The sequence below is a fragment of the Mesitornis unicolor genome, unplaced genomic scaffold, assembly GCF_000695765.1.
Source record: "Mesitornis unicolor isolate BGI_N332 unplaced genomic scaffold, ASM69576v1 scaffold18875, whole genome shotgun sequence".
Taxonomy (NCBI): domain Eukaryota; kingdom Metazoa; phylum Chordata; class Aves; order Mesitornithiformes; family Mesitornithidae; genus Mesitornis; species Mesitornis unicolor.
Genome location: NW_010185166.1, coordinates 54,994 through 68,615, shown reverse-complemented (window position 1 = coordinate 68,615; position 13,622 = coordinate 54,994). Strand labels below are relative to the sequence as shown.

Genomic DNA, 13,622 nt, shown 5'->3' with positions numbered 1-13,622 from the left:
TATCAGCATATCTCTTTGGACAAGTATTTTTATCCCCCAGGCTGGGAAAAAGCTACCATGTACAAATCAGTTTCAAAACATTTTATTTTACAGCTTGAAAGTTTTCTACACTTCAGCACCTCATGCCGTGACTTTGTTATTTCACTTGTTAATGAATGGTAATTAAATCTTTTTTGGCTGAGAAGGTTGGAGGGCTCCTGCTGTATTATAAAAACAATTTCTGAAAGTTAGAAAAATGCTCAAGTGTCTAGAAATTAAAGAGCAAAGTTTGCCATGTTTTGAATCCAAGTTTGAATTGCTTGGAAGGATTTATGTGGGAGAACAGCATGTCCCAGGCAGTGTGTACAGTCTCCCCAGTTGAACAGACATAATTATGTCACTTTGTGTCTACCAGAGTAAACAGCACTGTGGCCACAAACTTCCTTGCTCTTAATAACAACTGTAGCAAACACTGCATAAACCTATTATATACTACCTGCACAAAGAACTGCTACACGTGTACATCTAAGTAAAGACTTGTTAATTTTGCATTTGCTCAGTAGGGCTTGAAAGTGCAGCCTATTAATTTTTCTCTTCTGTTTTCTCACTTCTTTCAGGTGCTTTGAGTCAGAAGATAAATGGAGTGAGTGCTTACAACAGAGGTAGATAAAGGGGAAATAACTACATATTAAGGCATTTTGTGGTGTTACAGTGCTAAATAGAGACACAGTATTTAGAAACAGCTGCATGGTCTCCACTGTTCAGTTACACCAGTGCAGGCTTCTGCTGGCACCATATGGGCAGATTTGGTCCACAGTTTGTAAACTAAAACTACATTAATTCTACTGAAAAATACCTTTTCCTGAAGGCAAAACAGTGATTTCAGAGGGAAAGTTGATTCTGAATTTCTTATAAAATTACAGTTTCCCAAACAACCCAGCACAAAAAGAGTTTAGAAAGAAACTAGGAATGGGAATGTGGTGACGTCAGTCCGTTCCTGAGGTGTAACTCTGGGAAGGGGTCTGCTGAGAGCAAAGCCTCCCCCGGTGAAGCGAGGAACATCAGACTTGTGGCGTGGAAACTCAGGCTCTGCGTCAGTCAAGGATCGCTCCTTCTCCCTTTAAATAGAAACAAAGAAAAGGAAAATACATATTTCATTCTGCAGCCCAGTGATGTTTACAAACTAAGGAAATCTGCGTCCTCCAAAATTTCTTTGATGCAACCATGTATCAAGACATCATTTAAAAATTGTTGATTAAAGCCTGTTAAGCTAAACTGCCAAGACTAGGTGTCTGTTTGGATCTAATTTCAAGCCTACTGATGGCTTTTGGAAATATTAAAAATTAGAAATAAATGAGCTCTCTTCCTGCCACTCCTCAAACTGGTCAGAGCACCTCATTAAAGCAAGTTTCTGCATGAGCTCTGTGACTTCAGATTTCTAATCACCAACCCATTCTAGCAAGTATACGCCTGTTTTCAAACAAACAGCTACATTCATCAAAGGCGCAATGGGGAGATATTTTTTCTTTGTTGAATTTTAATGACTAGATACTGTTATCTGTCTTCATGTTTTAACAAAGTTCTAGTGATAATTGCCCTGCCTGTTACATCCCAAGAAAACTAAGTGTGTTGTAGATGCTTTGATAGCCCTGGGAAGCTGCTCCATCTGAGGATCCAGGAGGGCTTGAACTTGATGGCCTTAAGAGGAAGGAAGGAGAGTTAGCTGGTTCCACTCCTAAGAGGTTGGGGAGGTGAGCACAGCAGAATGAATACAGAGGGCAGTATTTCAAACTCGCTGTGATATACCTGCAGGTTTCAGAGAAAGGTCCTGAGATATTTAAAATTAACCAAGCGGAGCTTTATGGTTTATCATAACAGCAGAGGTCTCAAGACTTTACAAAGAAGGTCATTGCCATTACTTTTATTTTACAGTCACTAAGACTGAGACACAAACATGAGTGCAACCAGGCTTTTGCAAAATCTAGCCTTGTCAGATTAGCACCCATCCTCAGAGCCCAGTAATGAAAAAGAGAACATTTCCTGGAATTAATACTTTTCTCTTTGTCCCTAAATATCTGTGTCAGGAGAGGAGGAAATTCAGAGAAACCCAGTAGGACGACTAGTTATGCTTCCTTTTCCAAATTTAACCCACATGGAGGTGGGAGAATAGGCAAAAGATGGCACAGATGAACTTAACCATGAAAACAATTTATAAATTTTTTAATTATAGCAATTTAACACTAATGGGTGTGCCAGCTGACAGCACTAAAATATAACACTCTACATTTAGATGGCTCGTCCTATCTCACTACTGGGCTTCCAACTTTGGGGAGAGAATGATCCAGAGTCCATGCTCCCATGGAGACAGCCACCAGATGTGCTCATCAGTATGGAAAATTCTATGCAGCTGAATATTGTAATATATTATGCAGAATTAATGTGCAAGCAACCACGTGCAAAAGCTCCCAGTTACTACTGACATCCATCAGTGCAGTTATTTACATAGATAGGACTGCAAGATCAGATCTCTGGTGTAGATTTAAGCTTCATGTTTTCTCACTGATCCTTATAAAAGATCAAACTGGAACCCTGGTGCTAGAAGCAACTAGGAGAAGTAGTGAAGCAGAAAAGATGCAAGAAGCAGAGGGACAGAATGAGAAGAGTGAGAAAAAGAATGCCTAAGACATTGGGAAAAGACAATATTCAGAACCTGAGAGGATTTAAAATTCCCAACCAAAATCTTAAACATTGGATTTTCAGCTTGAACACAAAACAAAGCTAAATTCCTGTTGTTACTCATTATATTCCTTCAGCATCCCACGGAAAGCTGCATTAGTTCAGTATTGAGACTTTAAATCACAAACCAGAACTGTCTTGTGCAAATCAATAAAAGCTTTAGATGATACCTTTGTGTGAGGTTATCTGGGAGTATTAATTCTCTTTCATACCAGGGTAGTCAATAATGCGATTAATGCTATTGTCCTGACAAGATCCTCTTTTTATTAGCAAAACCAGCCACATTTATTTCAGACATGCTGTTAACATTAGCCGGCAGGACAGAGATTAAGTCAGTGGTTTTGTACCAGCTGGGATTCAGAGCAACTTGAGATTGTAAGAATCAAATGGCCCTGGCTCTTTGGTCAGCATCTACACACCAGGCAGTGCCCATCCAGCCCAGCATGAGTGTGGTTGTACGTCATGGGTGAAGGACTCCTTGGGGAGGGACCTGGCTGCACAGAAAGCAGAAAGCAGATGATGTGTCATGCACAATTGGCAGTTTGGAGAAGAAAGGCTGCACAAGGTTGTTTCCTTTGCACTGCTGCTGGGCAACACAAAGCGCAGTCTAGAGATTACAGAAGCTACAGTTACAGTTAGCCAGGACTGATATGCCCAGTTATGCTTTGGGTGTGCATATCCTTCAAAGCAGGATGTGTCCAACAGGTCTGACTGGGGAACAAAACACTGAGGGACAGAGGAGACCCAACCCCAGCACCTGGCCACCTCTGGGCTGCCACTAAGAGAGGAGAAGTGCAAGTCACAGCACAGAAGTGACAGCACAGTGCTGGTATCTTCTGAGCCTGAGGTAGGAATAATGAGATGCTCCTGTCCTGCAGAAGCACCCTATAAACAGTGCAATGACCCCAGCAATAATGGACCTGCACCATGAAAGTCCATTCACTGCGTGTGACCCAAGTTCAGTCACCATCACCTCGCACATTTTTTTTGTTTTCCTTTAAAGCAGTTATGCCCCTAACAATTTGGATTTTTTCAATAGTTATGACAGGAATTAATTCTAGGTACAATATAATAACAAAACATGTGTGAAGTTCTTCTCATCTGATGAACAGAAAGAAACATGATGCCATGGTCCAAAATAGAAACATTGAAACCATTGTGAAGAGGGTACTTAGCTGCTGGAAATGGATTATCAGCATTATGGTAGCCTCATATATTGATCCTAAAGCTCCAGGAAGGCCATTAGCACAGCACAATTGCTGCTAATTCCAAACATTAAGGTAACATTATGTGATTTGCAGATGGACAAGAGTCACTGTTTATCACTGACTATTTTGCTAATTTAGTCATCAGAACTGTTTGCTGGCTGAAATATGATTAAGCAAGAAACAGATACAGGCAGCTCTGAATTATATTCAGCAATGTAGAGAACTGTTGGCTTTGGTGTGTGAGGAAGGGACAGGCTTAGGATGGAAAGGGGTGGAAAGACAAAAGGCATACACAGAAAAACTCAGTAACAGATCATATCTGACTGCAGAAATCTAAGAAACTTCTCCTTTAAAAGGAAAATCAAATAACTCCACTTTCAGAAGTGACTAATAGTTTTGGTGTCCCAGCCTGGAGATTCATTATCAGAATAGTCTCATCTCTCAGCCTCTGCAAATCAGGACACTTTAATGGGCCAGAGCTTGGGCAACTAAGATCCTAATAATTTTCTTTTAACAAAGAGGTGCAGCTGAATGCACAGTTGAGGACTCAGGGTAGCAGGGAGGTGTCATCAAACTGCTGTTGGTTAAGGAGATACAACAACTACCTACAGGAATGTTCTTATGCTCTATTGTCAAAATAGTAAGACATCTGACAAAGCTAGACTCTGAACATTGCTCAGAAGGGAACAAGAAGAGGGTGGGGAATCCCACCATCGGCAATGGTATCTGCCACCAGAAGGGGACAGTCATCAGTCACAACTAACAGATTTTGGAACACTGCTCTTACACCAGGATTATGTAGTTGCCGCCTGAAGAAAGGTTGTCCCCTATATAAGATGCTGTTTATGACAATTGTAACTTGTAAATTGTATTGAGGTCCTCATAATGCTGGAGATTCTCTCATTCAACCTGAGAGACCAGACACTAATCTGCGTCCTCCAAGCACCATCTCATTGGTATGAATAATTTAACTGGACTGCAGAACATGTCAGCAACACCTCTGCTGGATGTTCTTGTCCTGGTGATAGATCATGGTAAATCTAGACCAGATAGAAGTAATATGAAGGATAACATTCAGGAAAATTAGGTAACAATATTATATCACCTCAGTCAAATTTGGTCACGTTCTGATAAAAAGGTTAAAGCAGGGTCTAAAAAAATCTGGTTTATGCAGAAAGCTGTGTAAACAAAACTGTTATTTTCACATACTTGGCCCGTTGTTCCTTGCGTTTCTGAGCCAGATATTTATTTTTCACATTCAGAAGCTCATTGGCAAGTCTTTCAATTTCATATTTGTATTCTCGGCTCTGTGATTCATACATATTCAACTCGGAGGACAAAACCTAACAAACAAAAGGCAAAAAGCAGAAACAGGAGGTGTTAGTTTCACTTACACATAAGTTAGTACTATTACAAGCACTTCTTCCTTTCACATTTGACATTATAAAACATCACTATTTTCCACCACATCTCATTTTCTATCACGATATTTCACTTGATCACCTCTGCTCACCTAAGGCCAATTTACAAAATTAAGGCTATGCCATTTAACCACAGTAAAACATGTATAATATGCCCCAAGCATTATGGGAATGTATTAACACATACATTAGCTCTTAATATTCTGGGACACAAGTCTGGGTGAAAACTCAAAATGAAGGTCTTAAAAATAATAAAGCAGGTATTTATTTAATAATAATGGGTTTTATTCACAGGGATCTGGTTTGTTACATGAAGTAATTAAATCCACACAGGCAAAGTAGTACCACCCAGTGTAAATATGAATTGAATGCTGATTTCATGTGAATCAGTGAACTTTAAAAAAGTAGAAGCATGCATGATGTGGTTTCCTTCTTTAAGAAGGAGAATGGCTTGACCTAGTACCACAAAATGGCATGCAAGCCAGCACTCTACAGCATACTGCGCCTGAAATACTCAGCAACTGACTGTGTTAAGGACAAATGGGAACCATATGGAAAACTTCAGATCACATTCAGTTAAGCTAAACTTTGGCTTCTATTTTACATTTCTACATTGTTTTTCTTCTCCATGGAAAGCTAAGATTTGCATAACAGCCTCTTTGTTTCCTAAGGGCCCATCTGCTCCTGCGTTTTTTTCCTCGTGGTTAGTATAGACATGATCGCGATGCAGTGAACAGGAGATTATGACTTTAACAGAGTGAGAAGCTGCAGAAGTAGATGAACTCCTGGGGAGACTGATCTTTCATGCAGGCAAGAACACGGGAAGATCAGCTTATTCTATCAAAGAATCACTTTTTAATAGCATGCTTTCAAAGTTTCCCACGAGATTCCTTCAGAACCAGGAAATCCTTCCCTCTAGTGACAAGGGGTTAGGACAGGTTACTCCTGTCATCCCTATAAAAATTGCAAGTCTAATAGACATGTAAGCATTGCAAGAGAAATAACAAGAATTTAAGACTGGATTCTCAATATATTCCCACTAGTTTGTTAAAAAGAAAATGAAATAGCTTTCATTTGCTTATTAAAGATCATATCAGTTCAAGAAAAGGGAAGAAGAATAAACTTAATAATGGAAAACTGATGGTGTCCCACAATGCCTATGCACAAAAAGCATTTACAGCATTGTACTGCACACTCATATTCTAATAAGACTTCTCCTCTGTTTTAATGAAGCAAACTAGCATAATGTGAAAAAAGCTCTTCTACTGCCATTGGTTCTCTCTTGGGGAGATGCAATATTAATCTTATTTTCCTGATCTAATATACTAAAGCTAAGGATAATGCACACTGATTATCAGAAATCTCCCAGAAGCCTTGGTCCCCAGGATCACTGGTGAAGTCATTCTGCAATCCTGGCAGCCCCTCAGCCAGAGATAAAGGGCATCTCTTACTTTCAGCTGCTTAGTCTTCTCTCGCAGAGTGTGCTGGTAGAGCCGCAACTGTTCTGCAACTTCAGGACCAGGCTGCCGGGCCAAGATGTGCTTCAATTCCACATACAGCTTCTCCTTTTCCTAAGAAAAAAGACAAGAGGAAGAGCTCTTATAAAACTAATATAGTAGCGGCACAACCTGTGACGAAATCAACCTCACTGAAAAACGCAGCTCAATCAGGAAGATATTTGCAGAAACAAATCTGCCTGTGTGTCAGCCTTTCCTCACTAGCCATAAGGTATTTAAAGTTGTTGTGATAGCAGTGGGAGAGCTCATTAAGAGAAACATCCAGCTACCTCAAACCACAAATTAAATTCTCTAAAACACTGTCATCAGTGAGCATGCTCTACCACAGAGAACATAAATCAGTCACTGGAAAAGTATCCAAGGGTGGGAAATTAATTACTAGTAACTGAGCTTATTGCGACTTTTCTTATGAGCCACATTGCCTTGCATTAAGGAATATAGCTTCACCAAACAGGATGTGAGCAGGCTATAGAAATGTCAGGAAAGGACTGTACAAAAGAATAACTTCTCCTAAAGAAAATCTTGTGAAGCACAAGTACATACACACACACACACACACACACACACACACACATACACATACACACACACACACACACACACATACATATAAAACCTTTCAATTTAACTGCAAGGGCACTGGGAAAGGGAAAGAAAGTATAAACAGCAACAACTATGACTAGCACAATTACCACCAAGTAATTTCTTTTTGTCATGGGTCTCTTTTTCCTTCATGTTAGAACAGTGTACTTGGGAGTTGGAGATAGCCATGGTTGAACAGAAGCCACACCATGAACGCACTTACAGCTTTCTGTACTGAAAGGTTGTTTTCTACTGCATTTTGAGGATGTATTTGTATTTAGACTGAAGAATAAAGCACTAAACAAAGCCACCTTCATATCTTTGCACATTACAATATGTTTATTATCTACTCTGTCAGTCTAAGATTGTTATTATTTAAGATTATTTAGCAAGATCCCATTCTTGTCTGGTACCTGGTAAGATTAAATTTAAAAAGAGGGTTATTTGACTGGAAGTCAGACTAGCAGACAAAAGATTTAACTGAAGAACACAAAAATGCCAAGTAGGAGGTAAGATAGGTGATTATTTACACTGGCTGACAAAACCCAGTTTTTCTGTATTTTTATAAGCTCTGTCTACAAATCTTACCACAGAATTCTTCCATCAATGTGGGAAATGGTACCATCACATCACCTTGAATTGATACATCTGGCCTTGCTCAGTAGTTAAGCCAGGATTTTCAAAAGTGGCTAGTTATTTTGAAGATTAAAATTCTAGGTGTCCAGTCTCAAGAGCATAAGGAATCTGGACTTTTTAGACCTCAGCATTTTCTGAAAACCATGCACTATAATGGTCACAAGTTGGGATCCAAAAATGGAAACACTTCAAATCATAAACTATTGCCCTTAAACTCTGAATATTACTGAGGAAGTGTTCCTTATAAATGAAGTTGTTCACAGTTTATCTCTGGAAAAATCAAAACCTCCTGAGACTCAGACTGAAGTTTGCGCAATGGCAAAAATTAAATTGAGAATTCATTCTCAGTAGAGAGTCATTATGTCACTACAAGTGGTTTCCACTATCACATTTTATTCCTGAGGAAGCAAGATTTTACTGCAAGTTAAAAACAACAGCAAAAGAAAAATCTGCCTTGTCAAAATCTGGCCGGTCACTATTAACATTCCACCCCTGAATGTATCACAGATTTGTATTTTAGAAGAGTGTAATGGTAATTTGGATAAATATGGAGCAGTTGATGGATTGAAGGTCTTATGTGCAATTGTTTTCCAATTTATTTCTCTCCTAACCCTCTACAAGGGCCAACCAAGCTCTTCAAACATTGTGCAATGGTGTGTATAATAACCCCATTTAGAGACAAAGCATGCAATTCTATTATAAGGAGAATCTATCTTATGCAACAGAGACTCGTTAGCTGTCCGATGTATATTGTCTCCATAATCCAACAGAGGGAGAACCAGCTGTCTTGTAATGCATATCCCGTCCTTCCCCACCAAGCGCTGTCCATCTCTTTTACATCTAGTCAATTAATTTGTCACTGGGTTAGAAGCACCATATGTCAGCAAAATGTTAAAAGAAAATCCTCATCAGCAAAAGTTTATATATCACAAGTTGGCATTTCTGTAATTTCTGACATTTCACCCCAGGACGCAGAAAAAAAAGAAAAAAAACAATTAATTTCAATTATTTTTTAAAACAACAACCACCAGCATAAATCTAAGTCAGTCACAAGGTACGTGAGTTACTACCACCAAAATTGTATTGCTTCCAGCAGTTACTTTTATCTCTACACATAAGAAATCAGGAATGTCTGGAAAAGAAAAAAACAGGACAAAATAATAAAGAAAAATTTTGGCATCTACAATGCTCTAGCTGTATTTAAAGGACTGACGAGCTGTGCAATGTGTATTACATACAGAGATCTTGTAAATAGCCAGTTTTCAGATACAGCATTGAACAAGTAAAAAGACCTGTAGGGTTGTCTGATGTGTGAGTTGTATTCAAAGTAACTTTCAGTTGTACTACATAAATTAATATGCCCAGAAGATGGATCTATATTGCATTTTTTTTGAAAACAGGTAAAATACATGTGCATTCCTTAAAACATCTTAGAACCCAGTGGGGCTGGGTGGAGAGAAGGTATCCTGATACTGACAAGAAAATCATGTGAGCAGTAATGATCAGTGGTATAGCAGTAATCAGAAACAAGATGGTAAGCTGCTCTGTTTGGTGCCTATTAGAAGTCAGTTAACGCTATTTAGCCCAAAGCAGAAGTTGGTGAACTCCATTTATTTCTATTGGTGGTTACACAGATGATGATGAAGAAAAAGTTACCTGAAATCCTACACCCACTGGGCAGGAATAAGTTAATCCATTATAACATGTATATGATGTGTTTCTCTGACTTGTCCCAAACAGCCTCCCCTCACACTCCCCTTCATCCTTGAGCCAGGCTGCAACCACAACATACATCTTGCCAGAGTTACATGTTCTTCAGATGAAACGACTTAAAGTCACAAACATTCCTTCTAGAGGGAGTGAAGGAAGATGCATCAAATCTCTCTTTAACTCCACGCTGTTTAGCCTTCACCAGTAAAAGTAATGTACATGTCTTCAGAACAGGTCTAGGCTAGTATCAAAGCTTTTAATGTAATCCTTCCCATGGCAAAATCCCCATGGAATTCATCGGGTGTTTGGAGGACTGAGCCCATAATTTTGATTACCAGTTTGATTGGTTTATGGCATAAACTAACCCAGGCCAATAGAGGAGAGATGAGGGCACATTCATTTTCTCTGTGTAGGGTATACTGGGAAACTCAGATTGAGGGTTACAGTCAAATTTCAGGCATTCCAAAGAGAATTTCAGCGCCTCTGTGAATACCTGCTGTGAAAATTGTGTAAATAAAACTCCACATTAATTTTAGAACAGCCCTTCCTGCCTTAGATTTGTTTTCCAGGAGAGTTCCAAGGAGCCCACAGATCTGCCTTTAGGCTGGGCCATGACAATATGTTTCTGCATCCCTAAGTCTCTCACCTATTAATTCAGTGGGGGTGGGGGGCGGGTGGATTGTTGCTTTCCCCTAAATTTAACACTCTGCCATCTCTGCCAGAATCCGGAGTTCTCCTGGCCTGACTGCTCTACAGTGAACTGAGAAAAAAATAATTTTCTTCTGCAGAGGACTGGCAGGTCTTTGGGAAATTTCAATGGATTCTGCAGGAGTGGGAGGTCACGGGTGTTCCACAGCAGGAAGAGTCACTTTGGCCAGCACAACTCTACTTCAAAAAAGCTATTGCTGCTGACCAGCACAGCCCAATTTGCTCGTCATTCCCTGCCCGAGGGACCATCAGCCCCATGAGACACATTCACAAAATGACACCAAGGCGTTTCACTGCTTTGACAAGGAGTGGGAGGCAGTCAGCAATGCTAGGATAGACCAATGCACCTCGTATTAGCTCTAAAGATGATACCCCATTTTATATCATCTTCTCCCTCCCCTGGAGTTTCCACTAGGAAACTCCTGAAATAACCCATCTTGTTAGTTAGCCCAGGGTATCATCGTGAGCCAGAGACGATGGATGACCGAACATTTAATGAAGATGTATTCACAGCAGAAACAGGCCATGAAGTCCTCGTTTTTATCAGCTTGTCTTTCCAAGCAGATAATTCAAAAAATTTACCTGGCTTAGCAACACACCAACAGCCTTCTCCACCAGACCGGCAAAAATTCTATTGTGCACCAAAAGCTTTCTATCACACAAATTATTAAAAAAGACCTACGCACAAAAAATCCCAAACCCTGTGATTCAGAGTGAATTTCATTTATGTTAGCTCCTGTCTCCAGCAATTGAGCTAAAGAAAAAAACTTAACAAGATGTAGAGCAAAAGTGTGCAATGTAGTTTATGGTGGCAAACCCCAAAATGTTTAACCTAGCTAAAAATCCTTATTTTAATTAGTAAGGTGGAGAAAGCAACACAGTAACGCTGTAAGCACTCTACAGTTCCTCACGGCTTAGGTGAGGAAAACAAGTCAGTCAACATGCCACGGGGGGTTTCTTGTTTATTGGCATTATAACCAAAATGTCAGCGCTATGCTGAACTCCAGAGCTGTTTTGTTTACGATGCCATGCGGCAGCAGAGAATCCTTAAGGAGCTGTGATCCGTTTTTAGAAGCATTAAACAGGACACCGAAATCTGAATTAAATACATACATAGACATACTCAGACATACACATTTAGTCATAGTCATTTTACCTGTATAAGCTGCACACTTACTTCTGTGTATGTGTACACCTAATGGAGTGGCTGTTGGCTCAGGACATCTATGATTAAAAGTTTTATGAAGTGTAGAAAAAATTAGCATATGGTAACCTTCACAAATTTTATAACAATAGAAGAAAGTTGCCTCCAGCACTGCGAGAAATGTGCAGTATAAACTTTCTCAATAAACACTTTTCAAAAGCTCCTGCTTTTTCTTGCCTATACCACTTCCATCAGCAAACAACTTTGCAAGAACATAGTTCCCTAGAACAGCTTGTATTTTCACCATCACCTAGACACTTCTTTAACTGTCCAGTGTGAGCTCTTTTAATGGCAAATTAATTCAGGTTCAAAACAGGGCACTGAAGTCCTTTCACAATCTGGCAACACTAATACTCCATGAGACATTTGGGGTGTTCTTGTTTCAATGCTACCACCAACTTGAAGGAAAGGCTGGGATAATTTCCCTCTTCAGTGAAACCTGCACCACTCTAGATGGAGTTACATTAAACCTGTCCTATGACTTTTCTCTCCAGTTGATAATAATGCTTCTCAAGAGCAAATCTGTTTCCTTTGGCATCGAGCAGACTGCACCAAACTGTCATTTTCAAAACAGCTTAATGAGAGAGAAAAAAACCAAACCTCGGAGCATTTTCTAAGGTCTTCACCCTTGACTCTTTTTTGTACCAGTGAGAGCTGAATGCTGCATTATTGCCATCTTCCAGGCACAACAAACTACAAACATTTCCAGCTGAAGTGCAGTTGCAACTTATTATTTTCATTATTATTGCTAGGTACTGGTACTACTCTATCGTTCTTAGGAAGTGTGTGGAAAAACAGACGTTTTCTTCCAACGGACAAACAAATAGGTTACATATCCTCCTCTCCTTTCAACTTCTGAACTCTGAGACTCAAGGATAGTAATCTATTAAAAGAAAATGTCACGGATACCTCTTGCTGAAATAACAGCTGCAATTCCCTTTTTACTATTGACATTACACAAGAGTTTACAAAATTATTAATCAGAGTAGCTCATTTAATCACAGTGTTTATACTTTACATTGCAGAAGATGATAACTTAATTATGTTCTGTTTTTCTATATGTGCGAACAGGAACACACATACATATACATGCACACAAAAGAAAAGTGAGCTGTTCCTTGAAGGTAAGAATTACTCTTGACACCGCACGGATTGATGTAAATACTCCAGCTATTTCCACAGTGCCTGCAGCTTGAGAGCTGGACTGAAGAGAGCTCTAAACAAACCTTTGTTTCACATTCTAGTAGTAGCTTGTCTTAAAGCGCTCTGGAGGATATTCAGAGGTTGATACAAATCTTATCAATAAGGAGTCTAAATATTCTGATGAATCAGTCTACAAAGCAAAAAATGGGGAACCTTTTACTGGCTAATAATTACTACATAGAGTGTTTCAAGTAAAAAAAAGTTCTTCAAATGTAGGATATTTTACTTAAAACCTCTGTATTTTAATGTCAGTGTAACAGCATGTACTTTAGCTATTCAATAGCCATTTCGATAGTTAAAATATCAGCCAAAGCAAAGGAGAATTATCACAGCTCTTCTGTTAATGATCAGCTGTTCTGCAGGTGCAGGCTTGGGATGGGGATTCCCAGCGGACTCAGCTTCTGCTCTTACTTCTGGCTGATCTGACAGATGACCTCGAAGGGTCAGAGAAACCGCAGAGCTGCTTCTAGAAATACCTATCTGCAAGTTTGGCACCTACATCTCTTTAATCACCTTGACTTAGGTCTTTAGATTTCCCTGAAAGATGAGAGCACTTAGCATCAAGTCCTCTGGTGTTCTGGAATTGCTAGCTCTGAACAGCTGTCTCCAAGTCAAGACACTACTTAGGCCTACAAATACCCGTCTAACAAGGCAGTAAAGTCTACATACATCTTTCTGACAGGATAGCAGAGTTTCTGTGCATATGCCAAGTACCTCA

General features: G+C 39.6%; 1 protein-coding gene across 1 annotated transcript in view; it reads right to left on the bottom strand.

Moving 5' to 3' along the window:
• Positions 1-931: 931 nt before the first annotated feature.
• Positions 932-13,622, bottom strand: part of CFAP58 (cilia and flagella associated protein 58) — a 60,415-nt gene continuing 47,724 nt past the window's right edge. Inside the window, exons 16-18 of the mRNA XM_010184760.1 lie at positions 6,796-6,915; positions 5,133-5,266; positions 932-1,097 (exon numbers count right to left, since the gene is read on the bottom strand). Coding sequence (XP_010183062.1) covers positions 932-1,097; positions 5,133-5,266; positions 6,796-6,915 — 420 coding nt within the window. The remainder of the gene's footprint in view (positions 1,098-5,132; positions 5,267-6,795; positions 6,916-13,622) is intronic.